General features: G+C 39.6%; 1 protein-coding gene across 1 annotated transcript in view; it reads left to right on the top strand.

The window, feature by feature from the left end:
• Pat1 (Protein interacting with APP tail-1) overlaps window positions 1–22566 on the top strand; it is a 42732-nt gene that overhangs the window by 5568 nt on the left and 14598 nt on the right. Inside the window, exons 5-8 of the mRNA XM_071680268.1 lie at window positions 339–507; window positions 1607–1747; window positions 5054–5176; window positions 6593–6717. Of these exons, the coding sequence (XP_071536369.1) occupies window positions 339–507; window positions 1607–1747; window positions 5054–5176; window positions 6593–6717 (558 nt within the window). The remainder of the gene's footprint in view (window positions 1–338; window positions 508–1606; window positions 1748–5053; window positions 5177–6592; window positions 6718–22566) is intronic.

Raw genomic sequence — 22566 nt, 5'->3', positions numbered from 1 at the left:
ACATGAAGTATTTTAAATCATTTTCATGTTTTAAGAAAAAAGTATCCTGTATTGGACCCATGATAACAGTAAATAGTTGGAATTAAACATTATGTATGTAGAACTGATATGCAGAACGTGTTATATGAGATTGTCAGAATCGTAGTTGCATACATTTTTATGTGGAAAGGATGTACATCACTATGATTATGGTAATTGATGTTACTGAGATCCACCTTATTCTTATAATGGGAAAATCTTCCTTAACCAAGATAGGCTGCTGGTGTATTAGGAAAAACATTTCGTCTTCCATTTAGACCTCTGAGAGAAACATTAATACACCAAGAGCTTCCTTGCAGACTCCTTCATGTCCAGAATGGATACTGTAGATTTGAGGAGGCAGAGCGGACATACAATCAAGCAATGCACCTAGTAAAGCAGCTACAACAGGCAGGAGTATCACCCAATCTTGCCTCTCTTTACTCAGAGTTTTCCACACTTTACATGCTTAGGTCTAACTATGCAGAGGTAAGTCTCATCTGGTAGCTTTCATCTTGTTTTCCGTGTCTTCTGTTGCTATTCTGAATAAAACTTTGCATGAAAAGGGGGTAAATTTGTTATCAATATATTTTATTTTGATGTGCTCATTTCCTCTTGTTCTTCCAATCCTTTAGATTTTGATATTCTTTAGTCTTAAACTTCATTTGAAATCAGTTTTGATTGGAATGACCTTAGTAATGATTTTGTCTTTAGGCACTTATCTTTTATCACACACACACACACACACACACCTCATGGCCATAGTGTTATCTCTGATATATGTATTCTTTTCATTATTCATGATATTCACAGATTTTTTTTCAACCTTTGATAATGTTAGATAGAGCATTTCAGGCAAGAAGTTTGATTATCTTTTCACTTTTTGTGTGATAATATAGGATTTATTCTTCAAAGCTGTGTAAGTCCATCTTTTAGTTGTGTATTTGTTGTCTGTTTCTTATCTTTTTTCTCATTTTCTTGCACAACAGAGTGCCCTCGAAATTTTTGGCAGCCTTTTTATTCATGTATATCCTTGTTTTAGTATTTGTTAGTCTTTCCTCCTTTTTCACATAATACTTGGTTTTCTCTTGTGTCAGTGATTCACTTTTGATTGATAGGTACTTTTCTACACTTGACATTGAACAGTGGAGACCCATGCATGTGATCTCTTTAGGTATTCAGCAACACATATCCCGTAAAAGGGGAAGTCAAACCTAATTATGTCAACTCAACTGTCTCAATATTAAGACCTAGCTCACCACACATGAAGTTGATTTTGAAATTCACTGGACTATTGTCACATTTACTCATAAAAATTAGTCTGTACCTGCAGGCAGTTCAATGTGTCAACCACAGAGAAGTAAAATGGTGTTTGTCACTGAACATCAGGGGAAGAGGCAAATGTTCTTGCATTGCTAGTTTTAAGCCACAAGCAGTTAATTTCAACCCATTCTAAGCCCTTCTCATTTTGGAACTCATCTTTTGACCATAAATTCCCACACTCTAACATGATGCAATTTTCGTTTTGGAACATGTCTTTTATCCACATATCCCCATAGTTTAACATGACACAATTTTCTTCTTTCAGGCATACAGCTGGAGTGTTAAAGCCTTACAAGCATTAGTTCCCAATTTTCTGAAACCACCTCTCATAGATGTATTGAGACAGTCAGCTAAAGCATGTGTCTTGAAACGGGAATTTAAGAAGGCTGGGTTGCTTATAAAACAGGTGGGAATTAAAGATATTTCATCATCAAAAGTATGTAGCACAGAAAAAGATGTTTTAACCTGTGTCACATGATAGTATGTACAATCTAAGATGCATCTGTCTTCCCTGTTTTGTCCAATTATTAGTTAAACCTATTGAACATTCTGAGGCTCAACTAGTGACAACATGTGGTTGGTTGGTATACCTGATTAGTTGGAAGTTTCGGGTTCCCATATGGATGATGTTTTGAAACGTTCAAGCATGATCACCATTTATGATTTGGAAACCTGACTGCTGAGCAATATTTATTATGGAACAACTTATTTTTAAGGATAATCATAAATCTGAAAGGTGTCTACATGTGAGATGTTGAAATGACTTGCAGTCTTCATTCACATGTTACATTAACACTTGATAGTTTTATGTAATGTGATTTATTGCCGAGTGGTTCATGTTGGCGGTATGGTTACCAAAGCTTGAGTGAACTGTTTCACTGTACTTGTACCATATGTAACTTGTTTCATGGGTACCAGGTCTGCCACCTGCACATAACTGTCACAGACATGTCTGTAGGTTGGCTCAACCATTCTGTTAAGTTTTTGCCAAAATCAGGAAAGATAGTTGTGTCTGTGATTGTACATGCATCTTAGATCAGATAAGTTCTTATATAATAGGTATAAGTTTGTTGAGTATTCCTGTGAAATTATATTGGAGGGTATTGATTGAGAGAGTTAAGGCATGTACAGAGCATCAGATTGGGGGAGAGCAGTGTGGTTTCAGAAGTGGTAAAGGATGTGTGGATCAGGTGTTTGCTTTGAAGAATGTATGTGAGAAATACCTAGAAAAACAAATGGATTTGTATGTAGCATTTATGGATCTGGATGAGACATATGATAGAGTTGATAGAGATGCTCTGTGGAAGGTATTAAGAGTATATGGTGTAGGAGGCAAGTTGCTAGAAGCATTGAAAAGTTTTTATTGAGGTTGTAAGGCATGTGTATGAGTAGGAAGAGAGGAAAGTGATTGGTTCCCAGTGAATATTGGTTTGCAGTAGGGAGTGCATGATGTCTCCATGGTTGTTTAATTTGTTTATGGATGGGGTTGTTAGGGAGGTGAATGCAAGAGTTTTGGAGGGAGGGGCAAGTATGTATTCTGTTGTGGATGAGAGGGTTTGGGAAGTGAGTCAGTTGTTTGCTGATGATACAGCACTGGTGGCTGATTTGGGTGAGAAACTGCAGAAGCTGGTGACTGAGTTTGGTAAAGTGTGTGAAAGAAGAAAGCTGACAGTAAATGTGAATAAGAGCAAGGTTATTAGGTACAGTGGGGTTGAGGGACAAGTCAGTTGTGAGCTAAGTTTGAATGGAGAAAAACTGGAGGAAGTGAAGTGTTTTAGATATCTGGGAGTGGATTTGGCATTGGATGGAACCATGGAAGCGGAAGTGAGTCACAGGGTTGGGGAGGGGGCGAAGGTTCTGGGAGCATTGAAGAATGTGTGGAAGGTGAGAGCATTATCTTGGAAAGCAAAAATGTGTATGTTTGAAGGAATAGTGGTTCCAACAGTGTTATATGGTTGCGAGGCATGGGCTATAGATAGGGTTGTGCACAGGAGGGTGGATGTATTGGAAATGAAATGTTTGAGGACAATATGTGGTGTGAGATGGTTTGATCAAATAAGTAATGAAAGGGTAAGAGAGATGTGTGTTGATACAAAGAATGTGGTCAAGAGAGAAGAGGGTGTATTGAAGTGGTTTGGTCACATGGAGAGACTGAGTGAGGAAAGACTGACAAAGAGGATATGTGTGTCAGAGGTGGAGGGAATGAGGAGAAGTGGGAGACTGAATTGGAGGTGGAAGAATGGAGTGAAAAAGATATTGAGTGATCGGGGCCTGAGCATGCTGGAGGTTGAAGGGCATGCAAGGAAAAGAGTGAATTGGAACGATGTGGTATACCGGGGTCGATGTGCTGCCAATGGATTGAACCAGGGCATGTGAAGTGTCTGGGGTAAACCATGGAAAGTTTTGTCGGGCCTGGATGTGGAAAGGGAGCTGTGGTTTTGGTGCATTATAAATGACATAGAGACTGAGTGTGAACGAATGTGGCCTTTGTTGTCTTTTCCTAGTGCTACCTCACGCGTGTGCCGGGGGAGGGGGGTTTCATTACGTGTGGTGGGGTGGCGATGGGAATGAATAAAGGCAGCAAGTATGAATTATGTACATGTATATATATGTCCGTGTACGTATATATATTTTTACATTGAAATGAATAGGTATGTATATGTGTGTGTGGACGTGTATTTATATACTGTGTATGTGGGTGGGTTGGACCATTCTTTCGTCTGTTTCCTTGCGCTACCTCACTAATGTGGGAGACAGCGACAAAGTATGATAGAAATGAATGAATAGATTATAGTTTCAGATGAAAGCAGATGTAAATGATGGTGGAAATGGAAGTCATAAATGAAAATAGGGAATAAAGTAAAAGAAATTCAGAGTAAGCCTATAGGAGATAACATCCTTGTTCTTATTCAATGTTTTTTGAAAAATGGATTTTTTTTTAGTATTTACCCTTGAAGTATGCTGCAGATAAAAACTGTATCCTCAGTGGCAGTCAGATAATCTCAAGAATGGAGTATCTTCCACACTCTGCATGGAAGTATTAGTTTTTGATTTTAAGATTATGTATTTGTGGAAGATTCATGACAGTGAAATTGTAAAGTGCTGAAATTGAAAAAACTATTCATGAAGTACACTTGAATGTTAATGATTAAAGGATTTTCGTTGTTGCACATAAAGTTGAATCTCTCATACTTTTTCATGATAATGGTCAGCCCATGTGGAGGAGTTTAAAAAGGTTAGTTAAGGAGTTAAGAATTAGAAAATGTTGATATGTATAAGAGTGTGAAAATATAGCTTGGACAGTTTCATTTGTTATGGAAATGATGTTAGGTAATGACTGGTATAAGCTTACGGAATGACAAACTAAAAAGTATTCCATTGGAGTATCATTATTTATCATTTATTAGCAGTATGGACAGCATTGTAAAGTCATACTTTTGGGTCCAGTAAAGATAGAACCAAAGGTATGTATGAAGTCACAGATTTTCATTTCATATTTATTACAGTAGTGTGTATTTTATAGAGGAAACCTTGTATCATATCTGGAGGGATGATTTCTTGAATTAGGAATTCTCATAAGCCAGAGTCATTGATACTAAGATATGCCAATCCTAAGATCCATGCATCTGTATTTACAGGAAAAGATTCATGCTGTGTCACCTTTTATCATCACTGATGAAAATGTTTATATGAAACATCAATTTTTTCAAAGGCTGTAATGATTGCCACTGAAGTGTTTGGTGACAAACATCCGAAGTATGCTGATACACTTATCGACTACGGTTTCTATCTTCTTAATGTGGATGCTATTAGTCAAGGCGTTGAAGTGTATCAGGTAAGCTATTGCTTGTAAATTTAAGTGTTGTGCTTCTTAACTATATTTAGATTTTTTTTGTAAATTCTTAAATATTTTAACTCCTCTCTCTCCCTTTCATTAACCCTCTTTACATTTCAGTTAAAATCTCTTTGATGTAGACTTTTGTCCATACTGGAACCTCCAACATAAAATACATAGGTAGTAGTGATTATAAACTTTATCATATCCTTATCTGCGTGTCGTAGAAGGCGACTAAAAGGGGAGGGAGCGGGAGGCTGGAAATCCTCCCCTCTCGTTTTTTTTTAATTTTCCAAAAGACGGAACAGAGAATGAGGCCAGGTGAGGATATTCCCTCAGAGGCCCAGTCCTCTGTTCTTAACGCTACCTTGCTAACGCGGGAGATGGCGAATAGTATGAAAGAAAGAATTAAGATAGAGGCAGTTAGTCATGGTAGTTATATTTATGACTTTGATTTCTGTTTATAGCAGTTTGCCTATATCTTTTATGTAGTACATTGCACTTTCGTTTTGCTTTTATCAAAATTAATGCCAATTATGTGAAAAAACATCAATGATGAACAGAAGGAAGTGTTTTGACAATGATTTTCCATTATCTCAGACATTTATACCAAGACTGAGGCACCTAAGAAATGAAAGATAGTAATAGATAAACGATATATATGCCTGATTTCCACTTTATAACATGGATATATTCACTTCATGGTAAAGCAATCTGTTAATGCTAGAAAACCAAGTAATAGTATGAGGAAGAGGTAGAAAAATTGGAACTTATGTGTTGGTGATATGTCTTCAATTAGTTTTCAGTCAAAAGAGCTGTAAGGGAGGTGTTAGTGGGTGTTTGTATGGGGTCCAGCTGAAGATGGAAGAATGGATGTTGAGATACTGGAAAGGGAGATGAAAGAGATTAGTTTATTAATGGCAGTTTTAGGAAGACTATTATGGGTTCAGGCATGAGTGTTTTTGTGTTGCAGAGCTTTGTGAAAGGTTTATTTCATCATATTCATGTACTGAATCAGGAAGTAGCATGGATTGAATAAGAAATGAAATTGTCTTCCTGTGGTGTTAAATGGAGAAAGGAGTGATAGCAAAAGAAGAGAGTGCTGAGGTGGTTTGGGCATAAGGAAATAAGTGTATGTTGAAGGATGATAAAGAAAGTGTATGTGAAAGAAGAAGAAGAATAATGGGGAGACAAAGATTTTGGCAGAAAGATGAAATGAGGGAGTGTGGTTAAGAGGAGTATAGATATGGAAGAATTCTTAGAATTATGTCGGAGGAAACAGATGAATGGAGAAGAATTTTCATGCAACATCTTGATTGTTAATCAGAGACAGCATGTTAGATATAAACAGAGGTGAATATTTTTGAAAGGATTTAAGATTCAGAAGTCACAACCAGTGTATACTTTGTGTTTCAGACTGCATTAGATGTTCGTCAGAGTGTGTTTGGAGGAATCAACTTACATGTAGCTATTGCACATGAAGATTTGGCATATGCCTCATACGTTCACAATTATGCTTTTGGGAAATTTACCCAAGCAAGGTAAGTTTTTCTTTAATTTTGCTATTCAAATGCTTCACAGAAGTTAGTATTACCATACCATTCCACAAATTTTGGTGTTTATTTTGTTTTTCGTTTCCTCCTAGCTTTTTTTTTTTTTTTTATTTATTTGCGATGTTCACTTTATGGTTTCCTGTACACTTAATGGTTGTAGGGTAAGTTTACTTGATATGCAAGTGTTACATCAACTCTTATACTCATATGGGAAGCTTTCTCGAAAAGACTTATTACTCTCCTTTTTTGTACCATTTGATTTTACATGTCTAGACTCTTGCTTTCACTAACCCTGCCCATAACATTTTCTTTATCAGTCGTACTACATTTATTCTCTTTATGTTCCTCTACCATCCCTGCTGATACACGGGGTGGCAATGCTGTTTCCTTTGGGGCAGGGTGGTACCAGGAATATGTACAAATATGTGAACTCTTTTTTCTTTTTTTTTTCCAAAAGAAGGAACAGAGTGGGGCCAGGTGAGGATATTCCAAAAAAGGCCCAGTCCTCTGTTCTTAACGCTACCTTGCTAACGCGGGAAATGGCGAATAGTTTAAAAGAAAAAGAAAGATGTGAAATTGGAAAAGAATGTAGCTTAGACATTGAAGCTTATTCTTTCATTGAAATGTGAACAAAGGGAGCATTTTTTTTTCAAAGTGATAGAGATGGAAAGCAAAAAGGTGTTTTTCATGAATGTACTGGAAAAGTTGAGGTCCAGATAAACTTTTAGTCTGTCAAGGCTTTATTATGGCGGATGACCAACTACCTACCCTCATGTATCCAAGATATGGTTGTACTTTGTGTAATGAAGACAATTGAGAAACATCATAAGCCAATATTCCAGTTTCATGATAAGAGAAGTGGACCAGGTAGTATGATACAGTGGTTGAAATGATGAAAACTACTATTGACGTTTGTGTAAATAAATTATACATTTCCCTTTTCCATAGCCAGAGGTTGAACCATTATGTGACATTCATTTTTCATTTCATTTCAAGCTAGAAGTTTCAGTTTTCTAAATTATTTCTTACATTTTTCATATGTATATATATATATACATATGGGAACTTCAGTGAAGGGCACAAATGGGGAGGTGATAACAAGTATTGGTGATGTGAGAAGGAGATGGAGTGAGTATTTTGAAGGTTTGTTGAATGTGTTTGATGATAGAGTGGCAGATATAGGGTGTTTTGGTCGAGGTGGTGTGCAAAGTGCGAGGGTTAGGGAAAATGATTTGGTAAACAGAGAAGAGGTAGTAAAAGCTTTGCGGAAGATGAAAGCCGGCAAGGCAGCAGGTTTGGATGGTATTGCAGTGGAATTTATTAAAAAAGGGGGTGACTGTATTGTTGACTGGTTGGTAAGGTTATTTAATGTATATATGACTCATGGTGAGGTGCCTGAGGATTGGCGGAATGCGTGCATAGTGCCATTGTACAAAGGCAAAGGGGATAAGAGTGAGTGCTCAAATTACAGAGGTATAAGTTTGTTGAGTATTCCTGGTAAATTATATGGGAGGGTATTGATTGAGAGGGTGAAGGCATGTACAGAGCATCAGATTGGGGAAGAGCAGTGTGGTTTCAGAAGTGGTAGAGGATGTGTGGATCAGGTGTTTGCTTTGAAGAATGTATGTGAGAAATACTTAGAAAAGCAAATGGATTTGTATGTAGCATTTATGGATCTGGAGAAGGCATATGATAGAGTTGATAGAGATGCTCTGTGGAAGGTATTAAGAATATATGGTGTGGGAGGCAAGTTGTTAGAAGCAGTGAAAAGTTTTTATCGAGGATGTAAGGCATGTGTACGTGTAGGAAGAGAGGAAAGTGATTGGTTCTCAGTGAATGTAGGTTTGTGGCAGGGGTGTGTGATGTCTCCATGGTTGTTTAATTTGTTTATGGATGGGGTTGTTAGGGAGGTGAATGCAAGAGTTTTGGAAAGAGGGGCAAGTATGAAGTCTGTTGTGGATGAGAGAGCTTGGGAAGTGAGTCAGTTGTTGTTCGCTGATGATACAGCGCTGGTGGCTGATTCATGTGAGAAACTGCAGAAGCTGGTGACTGAGTTTGGTAAAGTGTGTGGAAGAAGAAAGTTAAGAGTAAATGTGAATAAGAGCAAGGTTATTAGGTACAGTAGGGTTGAGGGTCAAGTCAATTGGAAGGTAAGTTTGAATGGAGAAAAATGGAGGAAGTAAAGTGTTTTAGATATCTGGGAGTGGATCTGGCAGCGGATGGAACCATGGAAGCAGAAGTGAATCATAGGGTGGGGGAGGGGGCGAAAATCCTGGGAGCCTTGAAGAATGTGTGGAAGTCGAGAACATTATCTCGGAAAGCAAAAATGTGTATGTTTGAAGGAATAGGTTCCAACAATGTTGTATGGTTGCGAGGCGTGGGCTATGGATAGAGTTGTGCGCAGGAGGGTCGATGTGCTGGAAATGAGATGTTTGAGGACAATGTGTGGTGTGAGGTGGTTTGATCGAGTAAGTAATGTAAGGGTAAGAGAGATGTGTGGAAATAAAGAGAGCGTGGTTGAGAGAGCAGAAGAGGGTGTTTTGAAATGGTTTGGGCACATGGAGAGAATGAGTGAGGAAAGATTGACCAAGAGGATATATGTGTCGGAGGTGGAGGGAACGAGGAGAAGAGGGAGACCAAATTGGAGGTGGAAAGATGGAGTGAAAAAGATTTTGAGTGATAGGGGCCTGAAGATGCAGGAGGGTGAAAGGAGGGCAAGGAATAGAGTGAATTGGATCGATGTGGTATACTGGGGTTGACATGCTGTCAGTGGATTGAATCAGGGCATGTGAAGCGTCTGGGGTAAACCATGGAAAGTTGTGTGGGGCCTGGATGTGGAAAGGGAGCTGTGGTTTCGGGCATTATTGCATGACAGCTGGAGACTGAGTGTGAACGAATGGGGCCTTTGTTGTCTTTTCCTAGCGCTACCTCGCACACATGAGGGGGGAGGGGGATGGTATTCCATGTGTGGCGAGGTGGCGATGGGAATGAATAAAGGCAGACAGTGTGAATTGTGTGCATGGGTATATATGTATGTGTCTGTGTGTATATATATATATGTGTACATTGAGATGTATAGGTATGTATATTTGCATGTGTGGACGTGTATGTATATACATGTGTATGGGGGTGGGTTGGGCCATTTCTTTCGTCTGTTTCCTTGCGCTACCTCGCAAACGCGGGAGACAGCGACAAAGCAAAATATAAAAATAAAATAAAAAATATGTACATGTGTATTCCTATGAGTCCACTGGGAAAATGAAATACAATAAGTTCCCAAGTGCACTTTCGTGTAATAATCACATCATCAGGGGAGATACAAGAAAGAAAAATAAATCAGTTGATACACATCGAAGAGACGTAGCTAGGATGCCATTTGGTGAACAAGTACATGTGTATATATGTATATATCTGTATGCATTACACTTGACAGCTAGAGACTGTGTGAAAGAATGTGGCTTTTTTTGTCTGTATTCCTGGCGCTACCTCTCTGAAGCAGGGGATAGCAATGCTGTTTTCTTGTGGGGTGGGGTAGCGACAGGAGTGGATGAAGGCAAGCAAGTATGAATATGTAAATGTGTATGTATGTTGTAGTGTCTACGTCTGTGTATGTATATGTATGTATATGCTGAGAAGTGGGAGACCAAATTGGAGGTGGAAAGATGGAGTGAAAAAGATTTTGAGTGATCGGGGCCTGAACATGCAGGAGGGTGAAAGGCGTGCAAGGAATAGAGTGAATTGGAACGATGTGGTATACTGGGGTCGACATGCTGTCATTGGATTAAACCAGGGCATGTGAAGCATCTGGGGTAAACCATGGAAAGTTCTGTGGGGCCTGGATGTAGAAAGGGAGCTGTGGTTTTGGTGCATTATTACATGACAGCTAGAGACTGAGTGTGAACGAATGTGGCCTTTGTTTTCTTTTCCTAGCACTACCTCGCACACATGAGGGGGGAGGGGGTTGTTATTTCATGTGTGGTGAGGTGGCGATGGGAATGAATAAAGGCAGACAGTATGAATTATGTACATGTGTGTTTTTCTTTCTTTCAAACTATTCGCCATTTCCTGCGTTAGCGAGGTAGCGTTAAGAACAGAGGACTGGGCCTTTGAGGGAATATCCTCACCTGGCCCCCTTCTCCGTTCCGTCTTTTTGGAAAAAAAAAAACGAGAGGGGAGGATTTCCAGCCCCCCCGCTCCCTCCCCTTTTAGTCGCCTTCTACGACACGCAGGGAATACGTGGGAAGTATTCTTTCTCCCCTATCCCCTATACATGTGTATATATGTATGTATTCCCTCAAAGGCCCAGTCCTCTGTTCTTAACGCTACCTCGCTAATGCGGGAAATGGCGAATAGTATGAAAGAAAGAAGTATATATGTATATGTCTGTGTGTGTATATATATATGTGTACGTTGAGATGTATAGGTATGTATATTTGTGTGTGTGGACATGTATGTATATACATGTGTATTTAGGTGGGTTGGGCCATTCTTTCGTTTGTTTCCTTTCGCTACCTCGCGAATGCGGGAAACAGCGACAAAGCAAAAATGGATATGTTTGAAGGAATAGTAGTTCCAACAATGTTGTATGGTTGTGAGGCATGGGCTATGGATAGAGTTGTGCGCAGGAGGGTGGATGTGCTGGAAATGAGATGTTTGAGGACAATATGTGGTGTGATGTGGTTTGATCGAGTAGGTAATGTAAGGGTAAGAGAGATGTGTGGAAATAAAGAGTGGGGTTAAGAGAGCAGAAGAGGGTGTTTTGAAATGGTTTGGTCACATGGAGAGATTGAGTGAGGAAAGATTGACCAAGAGGATATATGTGTCAGAGGTGGAGGGAACGAGGAGAAGTGGGAGACTGAATTGGAGGTGGAAGAATGGAGTGAAAAAGATATTGAGTGATCGGGCCTGAGCATGCTGGAGGTTGAAGGGCATGCAAGGAAAAGAGTGAATTGGAACGATGTGGTATACTGGGGTTGACATGCTGTCAGTGGATTGAATCAGGGCATGTGAAGCGTCTGGGGTAAACCATGGAAAGTTTTGTCGGGCCTGGATGTGGAAAGGGAGCTGTGGTTTTGGTGCATTATAAATGACATAGAGACTGAGTGTGAACGAATGTGGCCTTTGTTGTCTTTTCCTAGTGCTACCTCACGCGTGTGCCGGGGGAGGGGGGTTTCATTACGTGTGGTGGGGTGGCGATGGGAATGAATAAAGGCAGCAAGTATGAATTATGTACATGTATATATATGTCCGTGTACGTATATATATTTTTACATTGAAATGAATAGGTATGTATATTTGCGTGTGTGGACGTATGTATATACATGTGTATGGGGGTGGGTTGGGCCATTCTTTCGTCTGTTTCCTTGCGCTACCTCACTAATGTGGGAGACAGCGACAAAGTATGATAGAAATGAATGAATAGATTATAGTTTTCAGATGAAAGCAGATGTAAATGATGGTGGAAATGGAAGTCATAAATGAAAATAGGGAATAAAGTAAAAGAAATTCAGAGTAAGCCTATAGGAGATAACACCTTGTTCTTATTCAATGTTTTTTGAAAAATGGATTTTTTTTTAGTATTTACCCTTGAAGTATGCTGCAGATAAAAACTGTATCCTCAGTGGCAGTCAGATAATCTCAAGAATGGAGTATCTTCCACACTCTGCATGGAAGTATTAGTTTTTGATTTTAAGATTATGTATTTGTGGAAGATTCATGACAGTGAAATTGTAAAGTGCTGAAATTGAAAAAACTATTCATGAAGTACACTTGAATGTTAATGATTAAAGGATTTTCGTTGTTGCACATAAAGTTGAATCTCTCATACTTTTTCATGATAATGGTCAGCCCATGTGGAGGAGTTTAAAAAGGTTAGTTAAGGAGTTTAGAATTAGAAAATGTTGATATGTATAAGAGTGTGAAAATATAGCTTGGACAGTTTCATTTGTTATGGAAATGATGTTAGGTAATGACTGGTATAAGCTTACGGAATGACAAACTAAAAAGTATTCCATTGGAGTATCATTATTTATCATTTATTAGCAGTATGGACAGCATTGTAAAGTCATACTAGAGTGGGTCCAGTAAAGATAGAACCAAAGGTATGTATGAAGTCACAGATTTTCATTTCATATTTATTACAGTAGTGTGTATTTTATAGAGGAAACCTTGTATCATATCTGGAGGATGATTTCTTGAATTAGGAATTCTCATAAGCCAGAGTCATTGATACTAAGATATGCCAATCCTAAGATCCATGCATCTGTATTTACAGGAAAAGATTCATGCTGTGTCACCTTTTATCATCACTGATGAAATGTTTATATGAAACATCAATTTTTTCAAAGGCTGTAATGATTGCCACTGAAGTGTTTGGTGACAAACATCCGAAGTATGCTGATACACTTATCGACTACGGTTTCTATCTTCTTAATGTGGATGCTATTAGTCAAGGTGTTGAAGTGTATCAGGTAAGCTATTGCTTGTAAATTTAAGTGTTGTGCTTCATAACTATATTTAGATTTTTTTTTGTAAATTCTTAAATATTTTAACTCCTCTCTCTCCCTTTCATTAACCCTCTTTACATTTCAGTTAAAATCTCTTTGATGTAGACTTTTGTCCATACTGGAACCTCCAACATAAAATACATAGGTAGTAGTGATTATAAACTTTATCATATCCTTATCTGCGTGTCGTAGAAGGCGACTAAAAGGGGAGGAGCGGGAGGCTGGAAATCCTCCCCTCGTCGTTTTTTTTTTTTTTTCCAAAAGAAGGAACAGAGTGGGGCCAGGTGAGGATATTCCAAAAAAGGCCCAGTCCTCTGTTCTTAACGCTACCTTGCTAACGCGGGAAATGGCGAATAGTATGAAAGAAAGAATTAAGATAGAGGCAGTTAGTCATGGTAGTTATATTTATGACTTTGATTTCTGTTTATAGCAGTTTGCCTATATCTTTTATGTAGTACATTGCACTTTCGTTTTGCTTTTATCAAAATTAATGCCAATTATGTGAAAAAACATCAATGATGAACAGAAGGAAGTGTTTTGACAATGATTTTCCATTATCTCAGACATTTATAACCAAGACTGAGGCACCTAAGAAAATGAAAGATAGTAATAGATAAACGATATATATGCCTGATTTCCACTTTATAACATGGATATATTCACTTCATGGTAAAAGCAATCTGTTAATGCTAGAAAACCAAGTAATAGTATGAGGAAGAGGTAGAAAAATTGGAACTTATGTGTTGGTGATATGTCTTCAATTAGTTTTCAGTCAAAAGAGCTGTAAGGGAGGTGTTAGTGGGTGTTTGTATGGGGTCCAGCTGAAGATGGAAGAATGGATGTTGAGATACTGGAAAGGAGATGAAAGAGATTAGTTTATTAATGGCAGTTTTAGGAAGACTATTATGGGTTCAGGCATGAGTGTTTTGTGTTGCAGAGCTTTGTGAAAGGTTTATTTCATCATATTCATGTACTGAATCAGGAAGTAGCATGGATTGAATAAGAAATGAAATTGTCTTCCTGTGGTGTTAAATGGAGAAAGGAGTGATAGCAAAAGAAGAGAGTGCTGAGGTGGTTTGGGCATAAGGAAATAAGTGTATGTTGAAGGATGATAAAGAAAGTGTATGTGAAAGAAGAAGAAGAATAATGGGGAGACAAAGATTTTGGCAGAAAGATGAAATGAGGGAGTGTGGTTAAGAGGAGTATAGATATGGAAGAATTCTTAGAATTATGTCGGAGGAAACAGATGAATGGAGAAGAATTTTCATGCAACATCTTGATTGTTAATCAGAGACAGCATGTTAGATATAAACAGAGGTGAATATTTTTGAAAGGATTTAAGATTCAGAAGTCACAACCAGTGTATACTTTGTGTTTCAGACTGCATTAGATGTTCGTCAGAGTGTGTTTGGAGGAATCAACTTACATGTAGCTATTGCACATGAAGATTGGCATATGCCTCATACGTTCACAATTATGCTTTTGGGAAATTTACCCAAGCAAGGTAAGTTTTTCTTTAATTTTGCTATTCAAATGCTTCACAGAAGTTAGTATTACCATACCATTCCACAAATTTTGGTGTTTATTTTGTTTTTCGTTTCCTCCTAGCTTTTTTTTTTTTTTTATTTATTTGCGATGTTCACTTTATGGTTTCCTGTACACTTAATGGTTGTAGGGTAAGTTTACTTGATATGCAAGTGTTACATCAACTCTTATACTCATATGGGAAGCTTTCTCGAAAAGACTTATTACTCTCCTTTTTTGTACCATTTGATTTTACATGTCTAGACTCTTGCTTTCACTAACCCTGCCCATAACATTTTCTTTATCAGTCGTACTACATTTATTCTCTTTATGTTCCTCTACCATCCCTGCTGATACACGGGTGGCAATGCTGTTTCCTTTGGGCAGGGTGGTACCAGGAATATGTACAAATATGTGAACTCTTTTTTCTTTTTTTTTTCCAAAAGAAGGAACAGAGTGGGGCCAGGTGAGGATATTCCAAAAAAGGCCCAGTCCTCTGTTCTTAACGCTACCTTGCTAACGCGGGAAATGGCGAATAGTTTTAAAAGAAAAAGAAAGATGTGAAATTGGAAAAGAATGTAGCTAGACATTGAAGCTTATTCTTTCATTGAAATGTGAACAAAGGGAGCATTTTTTTTTCAAAGTGATAGAGATGGAAAGCAAAAAGGTGTTTTTCATGAATGTACTGGAAAAGTTGAGGTCCAGATAAACTTTTAGTCTGTCAAGGCTTTATTATGGCGGATGACCAACTACCTACCCTCATGTATCCAAGATATGGTTGTACTTTGTGTAATGAAGACAATTGAGAAACATCATAAGCCAATATTCCAGTTTCATGATAAGAGAAGTGGACCAGGCAGTATGATACAGTGGTTGAAATGATGAAAACTACTATTGACGTTTGTGTAAATAAATTATACATTTCCCTTTTCCATAGCCAGAGGTTGAACCATTATGTGACATTCATTTTTCATTTCATTTCAAGCTAGAAGTTCAGTTTTCTAAATTATTTCTTACATTTTTCATATGTATAAATATATATACATATGGGAACTTCAGTGAAGGGCACAAATGGGGAGGTGATAACAAGTATTGGTGATGTGAGAAGGAGATGGAGTGAGTATTTTGAAGGTTTGTTGAATGTGTTTGATGATAGAGTGGCAGATATAGGGTGTTTTGGTCGAGGTGGTGTGCAAAGTGCGAGGGTTAGGGAAAATGATTTGGTAAACAGAGAAGAGGTAGTAAAAGCTTTGCGGAAGATGAAAGCCGGCAAGGCAGCAGGTTTGGATGGTATTGCAGTGGAATTTTATTAAAAAAGGGGGTGACTGTATTGTTGACTGGTTGGTAAGGTTATTTAATGTATATATGACTCATGGTGAGGTGCCTGAGGATTGGCGGAATGCGTGCATAGTGCCATTGTACAAAGGCAAAGGGGATAAGAGTGAGTGCTCAAATTACAGAGGTATAAGTTTGTTGAGTATTCCTGGTAAATTATATGGGAGGGTATTGATTGAGAGGGTGAAGGCATGTACAGAGCATCAGATTGGGGAAGAGCAGTGTGGTTTCAGAAGTGGTAGAGGATGTGTGGATCAGGTGTTTGCTTTGAAGAATGTATGTGAGAAATACTTAGAAAAGCAAATGGATTTGTATGTAGCATTTATGGATCTGGAGAAGGCATATGATAGAGTTGATAGAGATGCTCTGTGGAAGGTATTAAGAATATATGGTGTGGGAGGCAAGTTGTTAGAAGCAGTGAAAAGTTTTTATCGAGGATGTAAGGCATGTGTATGAGTAGGAAGAGAGGAAAGTGATTGGTTCTCAGTGAATGTAGGTTTGTGGCAGGGGTGTGTGATGTCTCCATGGTTGTTTAATTTGTTTATGGATGGGGTTGTTAGGGAGGTGAATGCAAGAGTTTTGGAAAGAGGGGCAAGTATGAAGTCTGTTGTGGATGAGAGAGCTTGGGAAGTGAGTCAGTTGTTGTTCGCTGATGATACAGCGCTGGTGGCTGATTCATGTGAGAAACTGCAGAAGCTGGTGACTGAGTTTGGTAAAGTTGTGAAAGAAGAAAGTTAAGAGTAAATGTGAATAAGAGCAAGGTTATTAGGTACAGTAGGGTTGAGGGTCAAGTCAATTGGAAGGTAAGTTTGAATGGAGAAAAATGGAGGAAGTAAAGTGTTTTAGATATCTGGGAGTGGATTTGGCATTGGATGGAACCATGGAAGCAGAAGTGAATCATAGGGTGGGGAGGGGGCGAAAATCCTGGGAGCCTTGAAGAATGTGTGGAAGTCGAGAACATTATCTCGGAAAGCAAAAATGTGTATGTTTGAAGGAATAGGTTCCAACAATGTTGTATGGTTGCGAGGCGTGGGCTATGGATAGAGTTGTGCGCAGGAGGGTCGATGTGCTGGAAATGAGATGTTTGAGGACAATGTGTGGTGTGAGGTGGTTTGATCGAGTAAGTAATGTAAGGGTAAGAGAGATGTGTGGAAATAAAAAGAGCGTGGTTGAGAGAGCAGAAGAGGGTGTTTTGAAGTGGTTTGGGCACATGGAGAGAATGAGTGAGGAAAGATTGACCAAGAGGATATATGTGTCGGAGGTGGAGGGAACGAGGAGAAGAGGGAGACCAAATTGGAGGTGGAAAGATGGAGTGAAAAAGATTTTGAGTGATAGGGGCCTGAAGATGCAGGAGGGTGAAAGGCGTGCAAGGAATAGAGTGAATTGGATCGATGTGGTATACTGGGGTTGACATGCTGTCAGTGGATTGAATCAGGGCATGTGAAGCGTCTGGGGTAAACCATGGAAAGTTGTGTGGGGCCTGGATGTGGAAAGGGAGCTGTGGTTTTGGTGCATTATAAATGACATAGAGACTGAGTGTGAACGAATGTGGCCTTTGTTTTCTTTTCCTAGCACTACCTCGCACACATGAGGGGGGAGGGGGATGGTATTCCATGTGTGGCGAGGTGGCGATGGGAATGAATAAAGGCAGACAGTGTGAATTGTGTGCATGGGTATATATGTATGTGTCTGTGTGTATATATATATGTGTACGTTGAGATGTATAGGTATGTATATTTGCGTGTGTGGACGTATGTATATACATGTGTATGGGGGGGGTTGGGCCATTTCTTTCGTCTGTTTCCTTGCGCTACCTCGCAAACGCGGGAGACAGCGACAAAGCAAAATATAAAAATAAAATAAAAAATATGTACATGTGTATTCCTATGAGTCCACGGGGAAAATGAAATACAATAAGTTCCCAAGTGCACTTTCGTGTAATAATCACATCATCAGGGGAGATACAAGAAAGAAAAATAAATCAGTTGATACATATCGAAGAGACGTAGCTAGGATGCCATTTGGTGAACAAGTACATGTGTATATATGTATATATCTGTATGCATTACACTTGACAGCTAGAGACTGTGTGAAAGAATGTGGCTTTTTTTGTCTGTATTCCTGGCGCTACCTCTCTGAAGCAGGGGATAGCAATGCTGTTTTCTTGTGGGGTGGGGTAGCGACAGGAGTGGATGAAGGCAAGCAAGTATGAATATGTAAATGTGTATGTATGTTGTAGTGTCTACGTCTGTGTATGTATATGTATGTATATGCTGAGAAGTGGGAGACCAAATTGGAGGTGGAAAGATGGAGTGAAAAAGATTTTGAGTGATCGGGCCTGAGCATGCTGGAGGTTGAAGGGCATGCAAGGAAAAGAGTGAATTGGAACGATGTGGTATACTGGGTCGACATGCTGTCATTGGATTAAACCAGGGCATGTGAAGCATCTGGGGTAAACCATGGAAAGTTCTGTGGGGCCTGGATGTAGAAAGGGAGCTGTGGTTTTGGTGCATTATTACATGACAGCTAGAGACTGAGTGTGAACGAATGTGGCCTTTGTTTTCTTTTCCTAGCACTACCTCGCACACATGAGGGGGGAGGGGGATGGTATTCCATGTGTGGCGAGGTGGCGATGGGAATGAATAAAGGCAGACAGTATGAATTATGTACATGTGTGTTTTTCTTTCTTTCAAACTATTCGCCATTTCCTGCGTTAGCGAGGTAGCGTTAAGAACAGAGGACTGGGCCTTTGAGGAATATCCTCACCTGGCCCCCTTCTCCGTTCCGTCTTTTTGGAAAAAAAAAAACGAGAGGGAGGATTTCCAGCCCCCCCGCTCCCTCCCCTTTTAGTCGCCTTCTACGACACGCAGGGAATACGTGGAAGTATTCTTTCTCCCCTATCCCCTATACATGTGTATATATGTATGTATTCCCTCAAAGGCCCAGTCCTCTGTTCTTAACGCTACCTTGCTAACGCGGGAAATGGCGAATAGTATGAAAGAAAGAAGTATATATGTATATGTCTGTGTGTGTATATATATATGTGTACGTTGAGATGTATAGGTATGTATATTTTGTGTGTGTGGACATGTATGTATATACATGTGTATGGGGGTGGGTTGGGCCATTCTTTCGTTTGTTTCCTTTCGCTACCTCGCGAATGCGGGAAACAGCGACAAAGCAAAAATGGATATGTTTGAAGGAATAGTAGTTCCAACAATGTTGTATGGTTGTGAGGCATGGGCTATGGATAGAGTTGTGCGCAGGAGGGTGGATGTGCTGGAAATGAGATGTTTGAGGACAATATGTGGTGTGATGTGGTTTGATCGAGTAGGTAATGTAAGGGTAAGAGAGATGTGTGGAAATAAAGAGTGGGGTTAAGAGAGCAGAAGAGGGTGTTTTGAAATGGTTTGGGCACATGGAGAGAATGAGTGAGGAAAGATTGACCAAGAGGATATATGTGTCAGAGGTGGAGGGAATGAGGAGAAGTGGGAGACTGAATTGGAGGTGGAAGAATGGAGTGAAAAAGATTTTGAGTGATAGGGGCCTGAAGATGCAGGAGGGTGAAAGGAGGGCAAGGAATAGAGTGAATTGGAACGATGTGGTATACTGGGGTTGACATGCTGTCAGTGGATTGAATCAGGGCATGTGAAGCGTCTGGGGTAAACCATGGAAAGCTGTGTAGGTATGTATATTTGCGTGTGTGGACGTATGTATATACATGTGTATGGGGGTGGGTTGGGCCATTTCTTTCGTCTGTTTCCTGGCACTACCTCACTGACTCAGGAAATTGCGATCAAGTATGATAAATAAATGAATATTATTTTTTTTTTTTTTTCCAAAAGAAGGAACAGAGTGGGGCCAGGTGAGGATATTCCAAAAAAGGCCCAGTCCTCTGTTCTTAACGCTACCTTGCTAACGCGGGAGATGGCGAATAGTATGAAAGAAAGAAGTATATATGTATATGTCTGTGTGTGTATATATATATGTGTACGTTGAGATGTATAGGTATGTATATTTGCGTGTGTGGACGTATGTATATACATGTGTATGGGGGTGGGTTGGGCCATTTCTTTCGTCTGTTTCCTGGCACTACCTCACTGACTCAGGAAATTGCGATCAAGTATGATAAATAAATGAATATTATTTTTTTTTTTTTTTTGCACATGCTTACCTTTCCCCACCTTAGTAGAGTAGTCTGGAAACAGACAACCGAGTCTTAAGACAAAAAGCTCAGTAACCAATTTTAGATTGGGTTGGCTTTCATGACCAAGACTGGATTCTGGTCTGTTGAATTATAACTATTGGTGCTCACCATTACATTATGGTAGTTCATTTTGAGTGAAGCTTAAAATAAAACTGAAGATACAATAGGCTTGAAGGCCATCAGACGAGGTTGGTTATAGTTTTCTGAAAACTTGTTGTAAGAAGAATAGGCTTATAATTGTGGAGATGCCTGAATTCCAAAAGGTTATGGGGCCGTTAGATCATGAGGCAAAAAGTTCTTAATGCAAGAATTGGTTCCTCTTAACCAATGATGAAAATGGGTTGTAGGAGCTTAGGGGAAGGGGAAAGGGAGAGTATGCATAGATATTTTTAGATAAAAGTCCAGATTTCTGTGGAATGAAAGATGGTTTAATTATTTTGGTATGTAAACTACAAGTCAGTACATCTAAAGCAGCACTGAAGATGTCCATTTAAAGAAAAAAATGCTCCTCAAGAATTATTTTTTTTTTTATTGTCGCTGTCTCCCGCGTTTGCGAGGTAGCGCAAGAATTGTGTTTATTTATTCAGGATTGAAGTATATATGTCTTAATATGATATGAAGAGTAGAATTGAGAATAAGAGCAAGGTTGAGAGAGCAGAAGAGGGTGTTTTGAAGTGGTTTGGGCACATGGAGAGAATGAGTGAGGAAAGATGGACCAAGAGGATATATGTGTCGGAGGTGGAGGGAACGAGGAGAAGAGGGAGACCAAATTGGAGGTGGAAAGATGGAGTGAAAAAGATATTGAGTGATCGGGGCCTGAACATGCAGGAGGGTGAAAGGAGGGCAAGGAATAGAGTGAATTGGATCGATGTGGTATACCGGGGTTGACATGCTGTCAGTGGATTGAATCAGGGCATGTGAAGCGTCTGGGGTAGACCATGGAAAGTTGTGTGGGGCCTGGATGTGGAAAGGGAGCTGTGGTTTTGGTGCATTATTACATGACAGCTAGAGACTGAGTGTGAACGAATGTGGCCTTTGTTTTCTTTTCCTAGCACTACCTCGCACACATGAGGGGGGAGGGGGATGGTATTCCATGTGTGGCGAGGTGGCGATGGGAATGAATAAAGGCAGACAGTGTGAATTGTGTGCATGGGTATATATGTATGTGTCTGTGTGTATATATATATATGTGTACATTGAGATGTATAGGTATGTATATTTGCATGTGTGGACGTGTATGTATATACATGTGTATGGGGGTGGGTTGGGCCATTTCTTTCGTCTGTTTCCTTGCGCTACCTCGCAAACGCGGGAGACAGCGACAAAGCAAAATATAAAAATAAAATAAAAAATATGTACATGTGTATTCCTATGAGTCCACTGGGAAAATGAAATACAATAAGTTCCCAAGTGCACTTTCGTGTAATAATCACATCATCAGGGGAGATACAAGAAAGAAAAATAAATCAGTTGATACACATCGAAGAGACGTAGCTAGGATGCCATTTGGTGAACAAGTACATGTGTATATATGTATATATCTGTATGCATTACACTTGACAGCTAGAGACTGTGTGAAAGAATGTGGCTTTTTTTGTCTGTATTCCTGGCGCTACCTCTCTGAAGCAGGGGATAGCAATGCTGTTTTCTTGTGGGGTGGGGTAGCGACAGGAGTGGATGAAGGCAAGCAAGTATGAATATGTAAATGTGTATGTATGTTGTAGTGTCTACGTCTGTGTATGTATATGTATGTATATGCTGAGAAGTGGGAGACCAAATTGGAGGTGGAAGATGGAGTGAAAAAGATTTTGAGTGATCGGGGCGTGAACATGCAGGAGGGTGAAAGGCGTGCAAGGAATAGAGTGAATTGGAACGATGTGGTATACTGGGGTCGACATGCTGTCATTGGATTAAACCAGGGCATGTGAAGCATCTGGGGTAAACCATGGAAAGTTCTGTGGGGCCTGGATGTAGAAAGGGAGCTGTGGTTTTGGTGCATTATTACATGACAGCTAGAGACTGAGTGTGAACGAATGTGGCCTTTGTTTTCTTTTCCTAGCACTACCTCGCACACATGAGGGGGGAGGGGGTTGTTATTTCATGTGTGGTGAGGTGGCGATGGGAATGAATAAAGGCAGACAGTATGAATTATGTACATGTGTGTTTTTCTTTCTTTCAAACTATTCGCCATTTCCTGCGTTAGCGAGGTAGCGTTAAGAACAGAGGACTGGGCCTTTGAGGGAATATCCTCACCTGGCCCCCTTC

The sequence above is a fragment of the Panulirus ornatus genome, chromosome 31 (genome assembly GCF_036320965.1).
Source record: "Panulirus ornatus isolate Po-2019 chromosome 31, ASM3632096v1, whole genome shotgun sequence".
Lineage (NCBI taxonomy): Eukaryota > Metazoa > Arthropoda > Malacostraca > Decapoda > Palinuridae > Panulirus > Panulirus ornatus.
The sequence above is the reverse complement of the archived record's forward strand: the minus strand, read 5'-3'. Positions and strand labels throughout refer to the sequence as shown.